We start from the raw sequence: 16,843 nt of genomic DNA, 5'->3' as shown, positions 1-16,843 counted from the left end.
TCCCGGGCAGGGAAGTTATTTTAATTTTTAATTTGGTGCTGAAAACACGAGATGACAATATTCTAAGCGCGGAATTATATTGATGAGATGAACAACAGATTAATTGAATTACCGTATGAACTAACTAAAAATTGATAACAGTATGGGCACGCACTTTTATCAGAGTATCAACAAACATTGAATTCCAGAAATTCACACTTTAAAGTGTGTTCTAGAAGGAATTGAATTGCAATTATGATTAAAATCTCATTCAATGAGCATAGGAATTAGAACATGAGCAAATGTTTTACTGTAATATGAAAATTTAACAGCTGATTAATTGGGACAGATGATTCTCATCAGTTGTATTGCTTTTTGCAATGAGAATGATTATAAACAATTAATTGATAAGAAGAATAACGTAATCATTACTATAAGAGAAACTCATTAAATTTATAAAATGTGCAAAATCCATCGATAGACGTTTAACAGACGTACATTATATCATTATTTCGCTGTATTGTCACCCAAGAGCGAACCAATTTCCAGACGTCCCCTTTACTCTACCCTCTCAGTCGGAATGTGAGATGAGGGGGTGGGAGTATCGATTGCAGCTGGTGTCATTATTTCTTCGCCGCGCTTTGGATAAAAAGCAAGTTGTTCGCGATTGCCTTGTGTCGGGGCAATTAGAACGACGAATGAGGTGGAAAACGAAATTCTTTAAGATTACAGAAAAGTCTCCGATAAAAGCGAGCAGAAGCCGTAAGAGAGTGAGGTTATTAATTCGACATATTGGAAGAGAATTATTGACTAAATTTCAGGCATACTGTAAGAAAATGTTTAAATTATATGAAATGAATAATAATTTTCAATTCATGAAAATTATTGAATCCGTAATTCATCGATTTTACGCAAATCTTCTATTAGAATAAAATGAACAATTTATTTGATCTAAGGTAAATGATCCTACGCCCGTGTAGCTAAGGCGAACACATCATTAGTCCAATATTTCTATTGAAATGAGTGTAAAGACGCGATGTTTTAAATTAGATATCAGAAAGTGAAAACTTGAGAATTAGAATTCCCTTATATTAATCATGATAATTATTATTTTTTAATAAATAATCGTCCATAAAAGTGGAAAGTCCCATGTCGGGCTATTCCGAACTCTCAAAAGTATGTGGAAAAAGTGAAAACTGAATAAATATTGTCTCAATTTCAGACAGTAGATTTCCTAGATATCTATCGGAATTTCCCCCTCCCTCAAGATTTACTGCCAATTATTGAATAGAAATGAAGGAGAGCAGCGACTGGAAAATTGCGCCCCCAGCGGATGATAGAATGAAGGGATTAATGGGAATTTTCACAGCGAAAAAAAACATTAACAGAAAACATCGTGTTATATTGTTGAACAATAATTTCGTGTCTCGGTACAGTACACCCAGCCGCCCCAATCGAGCTAACGAAGTGGCGTATCGGTGGGACGTAACGTCAAGTTGGAATAATTATTGCAATGTACCACTGTAATTCCTCCCTATTGCAGTGAGCTCTCCTCCCCCCTGCCCTGGAGAATATATACACCCGATGGCATTAATTTAATGCTGCATTCCGGTTACAACTACGCCCCGCCCACCCATTCTCAATTATCAAGCGCTGTATAAACGACAATTCACGTATTTTATTAACACATTTATTATCCGATTTAACAGTTTAATAATTAACATACTCGATTATTGAATATTGGATGAATAATTGAAAGGAGTAGTTTCATAATTTGATATTTGTAATGTAGATTGCCATTGACATTACGCCCTGCGGCTAATTTTTAACTTCCTCCTTCCTGTTTCCAATGCCAACTTCGTGAATAATTGAGGCACCGCGCTATGGACGAATGCAAATAAGGAAAGTTATGGGGATTCTCGAGTGAACAGATGGAGGATGTCGTTGATTAGTTCGACGAATAGATGTTAATTAGATTGGATTAGAGTTATCTACGACTTTACGAACTTAAATTATCGACGGGAAGTGGCCACTCCATGATTGAGGGAGACCGTGACTTCGAAATCCCGGGGTCTAGAATTCTCGGCGATCCCTCCGCGACTAATGTTGGCTGAACGTCAAATGGCCATTCATCGAATCGCGAGGCTCGACCAACAATTGGACAAAGGAAAGACAAGAGTAATTTTACATTCAGTGAATTTGTCAAGCCACTAATATCTCACGACTATCCACCCTGAAAACGGAATTTCCACTTGTCCTCAATCCTGAGAATTGGATCTTGGTGTACGTGAGGCAGTTCAAAATTCTCACGATCATTGAATGTGAAAATTATGTTTCCACCGCGTCCAGAATGGAATTGAATCGAGCAATACAGAAATGTGATATCGGATTTCCAATTGCAATTTCAGATACATTCCAACGTGTGAACACCTGATTCAGTAAAACAATTCATATTTATTCGCAAAAAATAAATTAAACAAAATCCAAACATTATGCATTTAATTTTCTCCTGCCTCTGTTGTATTTTCCGGCAAAAACCTGTCAAATATCGTCCAAAAATTGCTCATTGTCAGCACCCGAAACTATTAAACTTATACCATCATGAACAAAACTCACAGCACAACGCGGACAAAAGTGCAGCCATCTCATAACCCCGATAATACCCCAAACTTTGTATTCCACTTTTCCAACGAGGGTCACTCAATTTGCATAAATTGTTACTTTTCAGATAATCGGAAAATGGTACGTGATAGAAATTCTGGACCACAGGCCGTCGCCAACGCAATCATCCCTGACATTAATACGACCAATGGTGCTGGAAACGTGTCCAATTGTCAGAATTCGACGAGAGCATCGACGGGACTCGATGGGAGAAGTTTTGAAAGTACTCTGGACCGAGGAGAAGGGGACCATTGAGTACACATTTATCGTCACCGATCTGAGAAATTCTCCTGGCTTCTGGACATCGATTAGCTTGCAAAATGGTAATTTTCAACTTCACCATTGTATTATGCATTATAAAGTAAATGTGCCTATGCTTGGTCCCGTCGTCTACGTCCCGACCACTAATTTTGGTATAAAAAGATGATTGGCCGTCAGAAATTGCTTTTCTGGGCTCCTATCACTGATCTATTTTATGAAATTTTGCTGGGGGGCTACCCCCCCTGCTCACTCCGATCGGCAACCCTCATAAGATCTCCAGATAGCTCCATATGACTCCCATGACCCTTATGCGGAACCTTATTCTGAACCTTGTGAACCTTAATCTGACCCTCGTGACCCTCATTTTCTGATCCTTCATTCCTGACCCTTCATTTTAGAGTCTTAATTTCGGGTACCAAATTTTCATCACCAGAAGTCGATTTGGATTTTTATAATATAGAGAGAGGGTCGCAAGGGTCAAAAGGGTCAAAATTCCTTATTTGAAATTGTTATGAAATTTTACTTGATGTTAGAGGTAAGGGGCAGAGGGGACGGGGTAGACCTTTCTGACCTAGCTGACCCTGCTCGTAAGGGCTATAAGGGTCTCACGGTCTACATAGGTTGTAAGGGTCAAGAGGTTCAAAAAGCCCTTATTTGACATTTTTATTAAATTTTATTTGATATTAAAAGAAGGGGTAACGAGAGTAGACCTTTGTGACTCTGCTGATCCTTTAGGCTCGTAAGGGCTATAAGGGTCCAGGGTCCACCTAGGTTATAAAGGTCAAGAGGTTCAAAATGTCCTTATTTGACATTGTTATTAAATTCTATTTGATCTTAAAAGAAGGGGTAACGGGAGTAGACCTTTGTGACTCTGCTGACCCTTTAGGCTCGTAAGGGCTATAAGGGTCCAGGGTCCACATAGGTTATAAGGGTCAAGAGGTTCAAAATGTCCTTATTTGACATTGTTATTAAATTTTATTTGATATTAAAAGAAGGGGTAACGGGAGTAGACCTTTGTGACTCTGCTGACCCTTTAGGCTCGTAAGGGCTATAAGGGTCCAGGGTCCACATAGGTTATAGGGGTCAAGAGGGTCAAAAAGCCCTTATTTGACATTGTTATGAGTGTTGTCTATTTTTTACTTTGACCCTCATGACCCTTACCCTGAACCTTAAGGGTTTTCACCCTTACCCTGAACTTTACGACCCTTAATCTGACCCTCGCGACACTTACTCAGGCCCTTGTGACCCTTAGTTTCTGACTCTTTATCTTGGAATCTTCATTTCAAGTACCAAATGTTCATCACTAGAAGTCGATTGGGATTTTCATAATATATAGAGATGTGCAGGTTACATGAAAATCATCCGAAATCCACATGAAGTTCATATGAAAATCCCAGGAAGTTTCATATAACGTTCACCTGAAATTCCGATGAAGTTCATATGAAGGTTATCCGAAGGTCATCGGAAGTTCATATGATGATCGCATGCAGATCACATGAAGTAAACGCGAAAGTCACGTCAATATAAATCGCATATCATATAAAACTCACATAAAGATCACATGAAATCATATGAAAAGTTGGCGAGCGATAACAGCAATGGACGAAGCCCCCTACTCGCATACAATATAAAATGGCCAATCGGCTGCAGGCGATATAAGAGTGATAACTCTATTATTTACCCCTCCCATTTTCCTTTGCATGTCAGATATCCCAGGCAATTTTTCATACCGTATAAATATTAAATTACCCGGGATTGTTTGTCCAGCGACGCGCGTGATCGTGACAGATTGAATGAATAGCAACATGAACGTAGGTTGGAGCGATCGGTGGCAGGCTGTTGGAAAACTATGTGTGAATGGAATGAGAACGGGGCGGGAGGGAGGAGAAAAGTTTTCCAACTCCGTTGGAGCGAATTGAATTGAACGATCGTGGGAAATACACGTCAGGTGGTATCAACTCCCTTGAGTTTTACCTCACCAAAGAGTGGTGAACAACCACTCGTCGTCGGCGTAACAAAACAAACAATCTGTAATTGTTTTTGAAACATTGGAGTCAACGAGCGATTGAAAATACATTCAATATTTGAGTTGAGTTGATGATTATGAGTGGAAGAGGCTATTTATTCGGTAGCAATCGATAGAATTTATTGTTTAACTAGGGGGCTACGCCCCCTGCTCCCTCCGCTCGCCAATGATCCCCATAATCCTTATTCTAGCCCTTGTAACCCTTAATTTGACCCTCGCGACCCTTATTATTCCCCTCGTAATTCTTAATACGAGCCTTATAACCCTTATATGACCCTCATGACCCTTATAACCCTGATTCTGACCCTCGTAACGCTTATTTTGAGCTTCGTGACCTTTATTCCGACCCTTGTGTCCCTTGGTGTAAATCTTATTACCATCATTTTGACCCTCGTGAGCCTTATTCTGGCCCTTATGACCTTGATTCTGGCCCTCGTAGCCCTCATTTTGACCTTCCTCACTTTTATTCTGACCTTTATGCCCTTGTTCTGAACCTCACAACCATTATTTTGACCCTCGTGACCCTTATTCTGGCCCTTATGACCCTCATTCTGACCCTCGTAGCCCTCATTTTGACTGTCACCTTTATTCTGACCCTTATGACCCTTATTCTAACCCTCATGACCCTTATTCTGAACATTGTGACCCTTAATTATGGAGTCTTCATTTCGAGTATCAAATTTTCATCACCAGAAGTCGATTTGAATTTTTTTTTTCCGATAACTGTTTTGTTTCCAGTTTACATGCAGACAAATGAGGAATTCGAATCGAAAAAAATTCTTAAAATGAAATTTCACTGTTGAAATCAAATGAACGATTCATTCAATTCAAATAACGTTTGTTTAGTTTGAACAATCCATTTTCCTGGGGTCTTTATGCACGAAAAAATTTGGTATAAAAATTTACAGAATATTTTCATGCACATACGACTCGATATGTTTGAATAATCTATTTTTATGGGGATTTTATGCATAAAAAAAATTGAGATAACGTTTTACAGAATATTTTCATGCAAATACAACTTGATATATTCATCATGACCAAGTAAATCACAATTCTGATGGCCTCGTAATATTAAAATCATATTATGAATCGATTGAATGGATTCGGTTACGCGGAACATGCCATCGACAATGATGAGCAGATCTAACGATTCAATAATTCAATGATCGAGGGAATTTCACCGCTGATTGAACAATTAAGTCAACAGTCCGGATTGTCAGTGTCAATTTATGGGCTCCTACAAATCCACAACTCAATTAATATTCCATACTTCAGCGTGAAGCGAACTGTGAAAGTGAAATGACAAAAAAAAATTCTCAGCAATGGAGATAACAAAAAGAGAAGAGCAGTTTACAGCTTGTTTAAAGGGTGAAAAAGTTGGCCTTATTGAAAAGTTTGTCTGTACTTTTCCATGCCGAAATGGAAGTTAAAAAAGCCATCAGAGGTTATAACTACGGCGACTGATGGGAGAGGAGATAAAAAAAAGTGTATCATAGTGAAGCATGTACTGGAGACGCACTGACGTTTATAAACCACATAGGATATATACTCCATCGATTCTGGGAAAATTCATGACTCTCGTGCGTGGTAAAGTTTAGAACTCCGTTGGGCACATAAATTGGATTAACGATCCGATGCGACACTGGTACGTGTGTGCGGCAAAGACATACCTTTGCGTTTCGTAACAGTACGATTACTGTTCAATATGGAAGATCTTGGGTATAAAGTTTTGGTATTTTGTCGAGATAAGGATTTAGTACTATCGATAACAGCCGTTAATTATTGAAACATTATTGCGTTACTCGCTTCGTCCGCCTTCCAGTCGTGTAATCTCTCAGAATCGGCTGTTTTTTACATGACAAATCAAATTTTTTGAGATTTTTTCCTACTTTCAATTTTGCTTTGGCTTTCGAATGGAAGCCCAAAAAGTCCGAAAATCCAATTTTTTAGACTTCGCCCAATTGTTCTTGAATGAATGAATGGAATTATATATTTTTTCAAATATAAGTATTGTTGAGCCCTATCGATCGCCATTAATTAAAATTTGATTCATCGATTAGTTTTTAAAATTTTCAAATCTTTTCGAAAATCGGTTGTCCCACGATAACTAAAAAAAATGTTCTGAATTGATTGAATGATGGCTTAAAAAATTTGTTTGGATGTCCTTTTGACCGAGTTCGAAGATGAAGGCGATAGCAGTAATCGTTATTTTGATTTATTTCAAAATTTGCGAAAATTTTGTATTTTTTGAAAATCAGAATTCCGGGGATATCTTTAAATTTCATGCTTCAAATGAGTTCAATCATAGCTTAAAATATTTGTTTTAATGCCATTAAGTCAAAGTTTAAAGATGATTACGATAGCTATATTGGTTGATTTGAATTTTATGATGATTGTTGAAAATTTCGAATTTGCCATGAATTTCCCTGAAAGTGAGCTTTCTGATGGTTTCTTCAAATGTGATGCTTAAAATTCATTCAAGTATGTATAAAGAAAATTTTTCTACTAAAATCTTATCGGAGGGCTGAGGGGAGAGATAGCACCGTAAAAAAGACAATCGGTTGTATAGAAGAAAGGGACAATAAAAATAATGATAATGATAACATTGAACTGAGTTGAAAATCTAAAAAAATTATCTAAAAAGAAATCTTATTCAATCTTATATAATCAATTAAACAACGAATTATTGTTATACATCACCTAAAAATTTTATGTTTCGTGAGGCACAATTTATTTCTTTAGGGTAATAAAAATAAAAATAAAAATCACAATAACAATAATAATAATAATAACAATAATGTTCTCATGCAAATATTACTACAGGTATAGAAATACACTTTTACCAAGAGTTTTTTAGAACTCACGAAATATCTTCTAAACTATAAACGGCGTTGAAAAAAAAAACGGCGAAGAATCGTGAGCTTCTTCAACGAAAAAAGAAATACTGATAAGACATGAGCCATAGCCCCAACTTTTCAATAGCCTCGAATATCAGAATTCGATAAAAATCTTCGACTCTGTTCGCAATTTCTTTTTTTTTTCATTCCACTTTTAAAATTCTTTTCACTTGTTATTGGACTACTTGTACATGCGCTGGAGTACAGAGCCCCCGTTAATATGAAAAAATTCTGGGGAAGAATACGCGAGTCGTGTTTTTTTTAAGAACTTTGGATTTCAAGAGCATGTCAAAGTTCTCTTTTATGCGAGTTTTGCCCTCGGATTCTCCGCATTGTTAGGGGATAGAAGAAATATGAAAATGAATAGATGGATCGGAGATTACGCTGATGAGAAAAAAATAGAATTCTGGAAATGAATAAATAGAATTCTGGAAATAAATAGTTTCGAATGTTTGATCAATTCCCTTTCACTGTCAATCGATTTTCTAGAGAAATGAATAATTTTCTTGCGTTACTCATAAAACCAGAGAATTCCCTGGAAAACTGAATATCCTTCGAAATTTTCCTCGAATGAAAAAACAAGTGTGAAATTGCTCTAGTATTGCGTATAGTATAGTTATTTTTGATAATAAATTAGCAATATGTTTCCGAATGGTTATTCAGCCAATCATTTCCTTCTATCATGTATAATTCATTGTTCATTTCATTTTATTAAATTGAATAAGATTTCTTTTCAACTAATTTTGTCGGATTTCTATCTCTCCCCTCAGTCCTTCGATAAAATGTCAATAGAAAAATTTTATTTACACATACTTGAATGAATTTGAAACATCACATTTGACGAAACCATCGGAAAGCTCACTTTCAGGAAAATTCATGAAAAATTCGAAATTTTCAAGAATCATCATAAAAATCAGATCAACCAATATAGCTATCGTAATCATCTTTTAACTTCGACTTAATGGCATTAAAACAAACATTTTAAGCTATGATTGAATTCATTTGAAGCATGATATCCAAAGATATCCCCGGAATTCTGATTGTCAAAAAATGCAAAATTTTTGCAAATTTTCAAATAAATCAAAATAACGATTATTGCTATCGCCTTCATCTTCGAACTTGTTCAAAAGGACATCTAAACAAATTTTTTAAGCCATCATTCAATCAATTCAGAACATTTTTTTAGTTATCGTGGGACAACCGATTTTCGAAAAAATTCGAAAATTAAAAAAAAAATCTATGAATTGAATTTTAATCAATGGCGATCGATAGGGCTCATCAATACCTGCATTTGAAAAAAAGATTCAATTCCATACTGGGTCGACATACCACAAAAAATCCAAAACTTAGGAAAAATTGATCAACTACTGCAATATCCTCAATCAGAAATCAATTCCGCCTCCAACCCATTAGGACAGGCTTGAACAGCCCTATACACTTTTAATTACCCAATAGTACCTATATGTATAAAGGATGTGGACTTCCTCAGAATAGTCGCCCCGAGATAGCTCATTCGGTGGAAGCGCGAGTATATCTCATTGCCACGGAGAAGTGGTTGGCTGGATGGGCTAGTCTTACTGAAGTGAGTAGGTCTGGAAGTCATTCCGATAATTGAAATCCCAGAGGTTATCTAACGATCTTAGTAAATCTTCTCTTTTGCCAGGATGTCCTTTACCCTGAAGATATATAGATCTTGATTTTGACCCAGCTATCGGGGTGGAGGGCCGCGCTCCGCTGAATATCCCGCTGGATATCATTCGGAGACTGTTTAGATAATCTAGCTGAGCACTGGAAATTATGTCTGTTCCAGCTTCGTTGTATATGTCAAGAGTGACTTTCGCCAGAACACTGACGCGATTCGCAACTTGCAAAGTGGAGTATTACATACCTGCACTGACAATGAGAGAAACATGTCAAAGAAATTTGTTCAAGACGAGAATTTAAGTGGAGATCCTGGGTGGAAATGTCGGAGATTGGTTTATACTGTATTCAGATTCTCCTATCCTTAAGGATGTTTAGCCAAAACCCACGTTATTCACCACAATTTTGATATTGTCTCATATGCCAGGTTCATATTTGAGCCACACGTTAGTCATAATCTTAATCCTCCCATCGGGGCATCCTAGTGAGAAATTAATTTCTGAAAATCACTTCTTGTAACATTACGTTTAGGGAAGAAACGTGAGCGTGTGAACTTTGATCGAGATGTTGCATGGATTAGACACTCAAGATATTGAAAAAAAACCACAAGCCATTTACTTTAGACTATGGAGAATCTACCGCCGGCGAGAACAAGTAGGGGACCGGGCCATATAGGCGTGATATCTTCGATTGATTTTCGAATTCCTCTAAAAAAATTTGACCGCCATTACGAGTCGAGCAACGCGACAACACCGCGCAACAGTTGATCGAGGTCGGTAAAGTCGGTGACGATAATTCAGTGCTGGAAGCATATGGACACGTATAACACACACAAACATTCATCTCACTGTTACAACCCCACTACTAGCCGAAGCGTGCGATGTTGCCCGATCAAAATTCGACTGTTACTACTGCAGTCACAAGTCCTCCATTATCTATGAATATTTTCTTGAATTATTGTTTTTGCGACCGGAAAAGTACGCCGTAACACTTCTAATTTGATGGGAAAAATAATTTGTAACATCAATGATTTATTTAGTCAATTTCATTTTTCTTTTCAGCGGAGTTGTCCACTTGATCAATTCAAGCTGAACATCCTTAACGTAAAAAATGCGAGATAATCTCATAATTCTAGATATTATTTCTAATCAACTTTGTTGGAAGAAAACCTTAGTAATCGCGGTATTAAGTAGAATTATTCTGTTTTCACATTTTATTTATAGTTTATTCATATTTCATAGAATGATATTCAATTCTCTTTTACTTGTTAGGCGGGCGTCATGAAAATTCGACGCAAGTCGATTGTACTCATGAAAACCGCCTTAATTTATCAATTCGTTCGAGATATTGCTCATGCTTTTTTCTAGAAAGGAATCAAAATATGAAAATTCTATTGAAAATATTCCCCCACTGTGACTACCTGAGGCAGCTAATCTGACGCTGGACCAAACCTAGACTAGATGTCCTCCAGATAAATGTATCGCGCCCAGATAACTTTTTAGTAGCTTGTACCCATTCCCAACAAGATAACCGAGATATGGAATTAGCGTGTGAATAACCGCCGACGTTAGCACCCGACTCATCAGTGAGTTCTGCCGTGCTACGCGTGAAGTGCAAAACGAGGAAAACGAATGAAAAAAAAATCCCCTCGTTTACGCGAGTCAACGTCGACGGCCACATCAGAACCGGATACCCCAGTGGTGGGTTTTTACCTGCGGTAATTTTTCATTCACTGATATGGATTTTCAACAGGATAATTGCAACTGACGTTATATCCATGGATATTCCATCTCGAAGTACACCAGGCTAATTAGACCGGTGGGTCTGGGGAACTGATTGAAACGCGATATTATTTTTCCGTTTTTACTCCCATTTTTTTTTCGCTTCCAGCGCACGTTGCGAACGGGCTTAATTGACGGGGGTGTATTTTTTTCACCATTGAGCTGCCCCGCGGGGCATTCATCAATTTGCATGTTCATATTTTTTGGACTTATTCATGTCATTCAGCGGCAGTGAGGCCACCGGGGTATTAGTTTCCATTTGATTTTTTTGGATTGTATTTTAATAGTTATCGAAAATTTCAGCTCCGGTGGAGTCACTGTATCGGGATTTTTTTTCCTGTTGTTAAAGGATATACACTGAGAGAAAAACATGATTCTTCTGACTATATTCCATCACCATCGAACTGTAGTCAAAACGTCCTCAACAACTTTTCATGGGTTATTTTACAATAAGTTAAATTTAGCTTATGTTAACTGATAATATTACCCAACAATTTTCAATTATCAATATAATCATCAATGGGATATTTAAATGCCGAAATAATCTATCGACCAGTAATCGTGTCAGAAGTTTGACCATTACATGACAAATCGAAAATAAAATATTAATATTTTATAAAGAATATTTAATGTTTAATATTAAAGAATATTTAATATTTTATTTAATGTTAAGATTTAATATAAAATTAAATCTTGATATTTAATACTTCACTTGAGCGGATTCAGATCGGATGGAGGAATGATGAACCAAAAAATTGCGAACAATTGCAGGATTTGGTGTTATAATTCACGGGTGCTGACTAGTTTTCATTAATGAAAATCCAGCGGCGTGGCTCTCACCCGCGGTCACACCTTGCTAATTAGTGCGATGAGAACAATTAGAATGAAGACGAGAGGGAATTTTATGAAGGATGTGGAGTTGCTAATGAGCATTTTAAGGGGTTGATTTAATTCAACGAAAACTTGATATTCTTAGGGATGTTGAATGGGTTTAAATGATATCAACGATGGTTAAGTATACGAGATTCTCCATAATTACCAGAGAATATTATTCAGGGATGTAAGCGTCGTACACAAATAGGAGATTGCCTTTTTCCCTGTCAAATATTCATGCCTGAACATAAAATCAGGCCTCGACCTCGATTTCATTATTAGAAAGTGATAATGAAAAATATTCATGTCTGAACCTAATTGCTCATTCTGATTTGAATCTATGCCTTGAAGCCTAAATTCAAGTCCCAACCTGAATTTATGTTTTTTTAATCGTTATTATTTTACATAAATTTGTTTTTCATTAGATTTCTATCTGTACCTGAAATTATGAGCCACGCCTAAATTTCAGCCTCGACCTGAATGGATTTACGGATCTAAATTGATGCCGGGACCTGAGTTTATGTCTCGATATACATCCACATTTATACGGGGGTAAAATTTATATTTAAACCTGAATTTATTCCGGGACCTAAATTTATGTCTGAAACAAAAGCTAGTTCTGGACTAAAAATCAGGAATGTAAGCCTCGTACAGAAACAAGAGATTGCTTTTTTTCTGTCCAATATTCATGCCTGAACCTAAATTTTTATTCCGATTTTAATTAACAGCTTCAGGCCGAAGCGTTAATTCAGTCCTCGACCTGAAATTATGTTTGAACCTGAGTTTATGCCCGGATCTACATTGAGGTCTGGACCTCAATTTATGTCAGCGGTATAAATTTCCATCGAAAGAGTATTTGATTGATATCCTATTCAAGAAGAACCAATTGAACCAAACAAAATTGGTGGTTTCATCATTGCGGTTAGTCCACTAAACCCAGATCGATCATCACAGCAAGTCCCTCGCAGACATTCGCCGTTGACGAGATTGTCCGCAGCCGGGTGCGGCTTAATGGATCCACACACACACACACACAAAGTCCAGAGAGTATTGTCCCATGTTCCATGACCACGTTACACATATAAATATATATAATCCACATAACGTCAGATTGATCCGGATGGTGCGTGCTGTGGGCGAGGCCATAGACCGCTTAAACGTAATACATTCGCGGTTGCATGTGATAATGAAAATCATTGAGTTTGAAGTTCTACCTTTGAAAATGGCCCGATGCCCAATGAAGCGATGACAATCATACGTCGACAGTTGGGGTACACCTGGTTGACCTGTCATCATCGTTTGAAGAGATTTCCCCGAGCGCTTTGGGATTATGAGGTTCATGGTTTGTGGACATCATAACATGATTGTGGATTTGATTAAGTGATGGCATCACGAGTCATGGGGGTAGGCGACACAACAGGAACTGCTTCATTTTGGATGGGCTGAATCAGCGCCAATGCATGTGTCTTGAATTTTTTTAGGTCAGGACAATTGTCATTGAACTCAATTAGACATGAATTTACGGAGTTCTCGGGTGTGTTGTAACACATGTAAATGAGTGGATGAGTGTTCACGAATAGGTCGGACTATATCGGACACCTGACTCCTTCGAAATATGACTTATAAATTATACTATATTGTCCATGCATAGAGACTAAAATATACTCCGGCTTGGATCAGGTTATTCTGTGTTGTACTTCTCCTTTCCTCTGTGTATTCGTGTCTGTACCTAGACCTCAATCCAGTTTTGGACCTGAATTCATGTCTCGGCTTCAATTAATGCCAAGACTCAATTCGTCCTACTAAATGATGGAAATGGGAAGATAAATAATTGGAAAGGTAGTGATATTAAATTTTTACTTTTCTTTGATTATTAATGTGGCACGAGCAAGAAATGTAAATTAATACCTGGACCTAAATTTATGCCTGAGCCTGATTTAAGACCGAACCTACAATTTCAGACTTAAATTTATTTCTGGACGTAAATCCCAGCCAGCATTCAACAATGCGACCTTGACGTAGATTCATGTGCAGACCTGAATTTTAGGCTTGGGCTTAAATTCAGGTCCAAACGTGAATTCCAACCTGAAGTCTAGACCTAAAATTAAGCCTGGATTTCAATTGATGTTGGAATGTAAATACAGGTATATACCTAAATTTAAGCCTAATCCTGAATTTAATCCTTCACCTGAATTAATGTGCAGGCATAAATTAGAATTTGAAGTAAGGACCTGAATTCATATCTGGACCTAAAATTTCAGCCGGATTTCAATTTACATGTGGATATAAATGCAGGTTTAGACCTAAATTGTTACCGCACCGTGAACTCGTGCCTGAGCCTGATTTAAGACCGAACCTATAATTTCAGACTTAAATTTATTTCCGGACGTAAATCCCAGTCAGCATTCAACAATTCGACGTTGATGTAAATTGATGTGCATACCTGAATTTTTGGCTTGGGCTTAAATTCAGGTCCAACCGTGAATTCCAACCTGAAGTCTAGACCTAGAATTAAGTCCGGATTTCAATTGGTGTTTGAATGGAAATCTAGCTCTATACATGAATTCAATTCTAAATTTAGGTTCAAGACTAAATTCAGGTCTAGGCATAAATTCGAATTAATACAGATGCCTGAATTTTAATTTATAACCGACACTGAATTGACGTACAAATTTTAAACGACGTTTAAATTTTAATGATGTCCAACTTAGAACGCCCCGGAAAAATAAAACATTTCGTATTTTCACGCTCACGAAAAAAAGGAAAAATTCTCTCCGATTAATATTACGTAATAAATTATTATAAATGATACCGATAATTCAGTGCGATAAGAAATCCAACTAACTCAATCCAATTTCTGCCAACAGGTACCCTAACGAGAGATCCAACCTTCAGTTACGTTCAATTCGGTGGAACAGTTCACGTGATGAAAGCAGTGATGCACGAGATGCTCCTGACCTTCTGCTCGGGTTACCCGGGTAATCAACTTTACTCAATTCTCCTGGGTCGCCAGCACAAGCTCGAGCGCGGCACCAAGAGCATTCACGACCTGTTGGAACATCGAAAAATTATGATATCCACCATTCAGTCGACATGCTCCAAAGGCACTGGAGTCTCAATTCAACAGAGCAATGTCATCACCATCACCCTCATGGGAGCAATTGCCCTAGCTATTCTCAGGTTCTTTTCACCCACATTCAATTCAGACTGGTAATGACTCCAATTTTACAGAAGAAAAAAAATAATATTTGTCAAATTAAAAAGATTTTAACAGAGTTTTCTCATTGAAAGTTGAAAAGTACATCTATTGTCCAACAAATTCAGCAAATTACTCTTGTATTTGTTGAATCAACAATAAATAACTTTGCCTATATTTCATTCCGATGTGTTCTGATGGTGTGAATTCGTTGGATATTGGAAAACGTTTTTCTGGATGAGCATCTTTTGAAGAGTAGAGATAAGGGAGATAAATTATTGCTAAGAATTACAGATAATAAACGAGGGGGGATTTACTTTGAAAGAATTTCTCCCTCGGAGAGGCTAATCGTCGTTAAATGCGTTAGGTTGTAAATCGATGGTACTTTTTTCCTTCATTCACTGATGATGAAAAAAGTTGTGAGTGATGATAACAATAAATTTCACCCCTCCAATGTTACGTTTAAAGGTCTCCTCTAGAGTATTTATTAATGTGAAAATGCTCGAGATTATTAATATTAATATCATAGTATATGACCCGTACATGAGTCATGTGCGTCTAATATATTATATGTATGATGACAATGAATTGTAGCAAAATGAGTGACTGCGTTCATCTATTGAGTTATTAAAAATTATTGAATAATGTCAGAATATATTTTAATAGTTGAGTTAATAACATTTTCATAGAGTATATCGGTTGAGTTATAAATATTGTCATTCCATTAACTGTGTTTACTATTTACACGTGAAGCATCAATTGTGAATGTTGATTTATTTATTTATTATAATTTAAATGAGACGGAGAGGAGAGGTATGAATAAAGCGTGAAAACATTAAAATTATGGGTGAATTGATACGTCCCTGAAGACACTAAAATACGATATTAGGACGGGTGATGGTGCTTGGGTCCAGTGGCCTCGTACGCAACCAGTGGATTATGTGGCGGAGGAGTCGAGCAAAGAGGGGCCAATAATTAAGGTTAATTGCACGATTAACCCCACCCTCGTTGCACAGACACAGATGGTTTGACATCCTCTTGAGATGCCTCTGTCGAGTGGTTTTCATGATGACCTTCTTCACAAGTTTGTTCTAGTCGTGGTTGTAAAGGGGAAGTATAATAGGGGAGGGTGTGCCTGCACCGCTCAGCGGGTAATACCGCTCACCCGATTTTCTCCACAACCATCAACTTGAAAATTTCTTTCTGTTCCTGATCATGAAGAATTTGATGATAGGATGTGATTGTCGGAAAAATTTCACTTTATTTACCACTTTAAATATGAAAAAAACACTTGGACTTTTAATTAAGGTTTTTGATAGTTTCAAACGCTGAATTCTCATATTAAACTGTGCGAGGGCAAGCTAGAGGAGGGGTTTCAAATCGAGAATTACTTCGATAAAACCAATGAAATAGAAAAAATAAATAAATGAAAATAATTGAGGAAAGGAATATCGAATCTAACAGCAAAAGGGGCACAATAAAAGGGCATCAACGCGCTCGTATCATGTAAAACTTGCACGCTTCC

The 16,843-nt window shown here is 37.2% G+C and overlaps 1 protein-coding gene across 1 annotated transcript in view; it reads left to right on the top strand.

Moving 5' to 3' along the window:
• The window catches only part of LOC107039228, a 55,099-nt gene extending 38,959 nt beyond the window's left edge, over window positions 1–16,140 (top strand). The window contains exons 2-3 of the mRNA XM_015258744.2: window positions 2,708–2,963; window positions 14,990–16,140. Coding sequence (XP_015114230.1) covers window positions 2,708–2,963; window positions 14,990–15,336 — 603 coding nt within the window. The 3' untranslated portion in view covers window positions 15,337–16,140. The remainder of the gene's footprint in view (window positions 1–2,707; window positions 2,964–14,989) is intronic.
• Window positions 16,141–16,843: the final 703 nt, after the last annotated feature.

This window comes from Diachasma alloeum, unplaced genomic scaffold, assembly GCF_001412515.2.
Source record: "Diachasma alloeum isolate Michigan unplaced genomic scaffold, Dall2.0 Dall_scaffold_00295, whole genome shotgun sequence".
Classification (NCBI taxonomy): domain Eukaryota; kingdom Metazoa; phylum Arthropoda; class Insecta; order Hymenoptera; family Braconidae; genus Diachasma; species Diachasma alloeum.
Note: the sequence above shows the minus strand (reverse complement) of the source record. Positions and strands in the feature narration are given on the sequence as shown.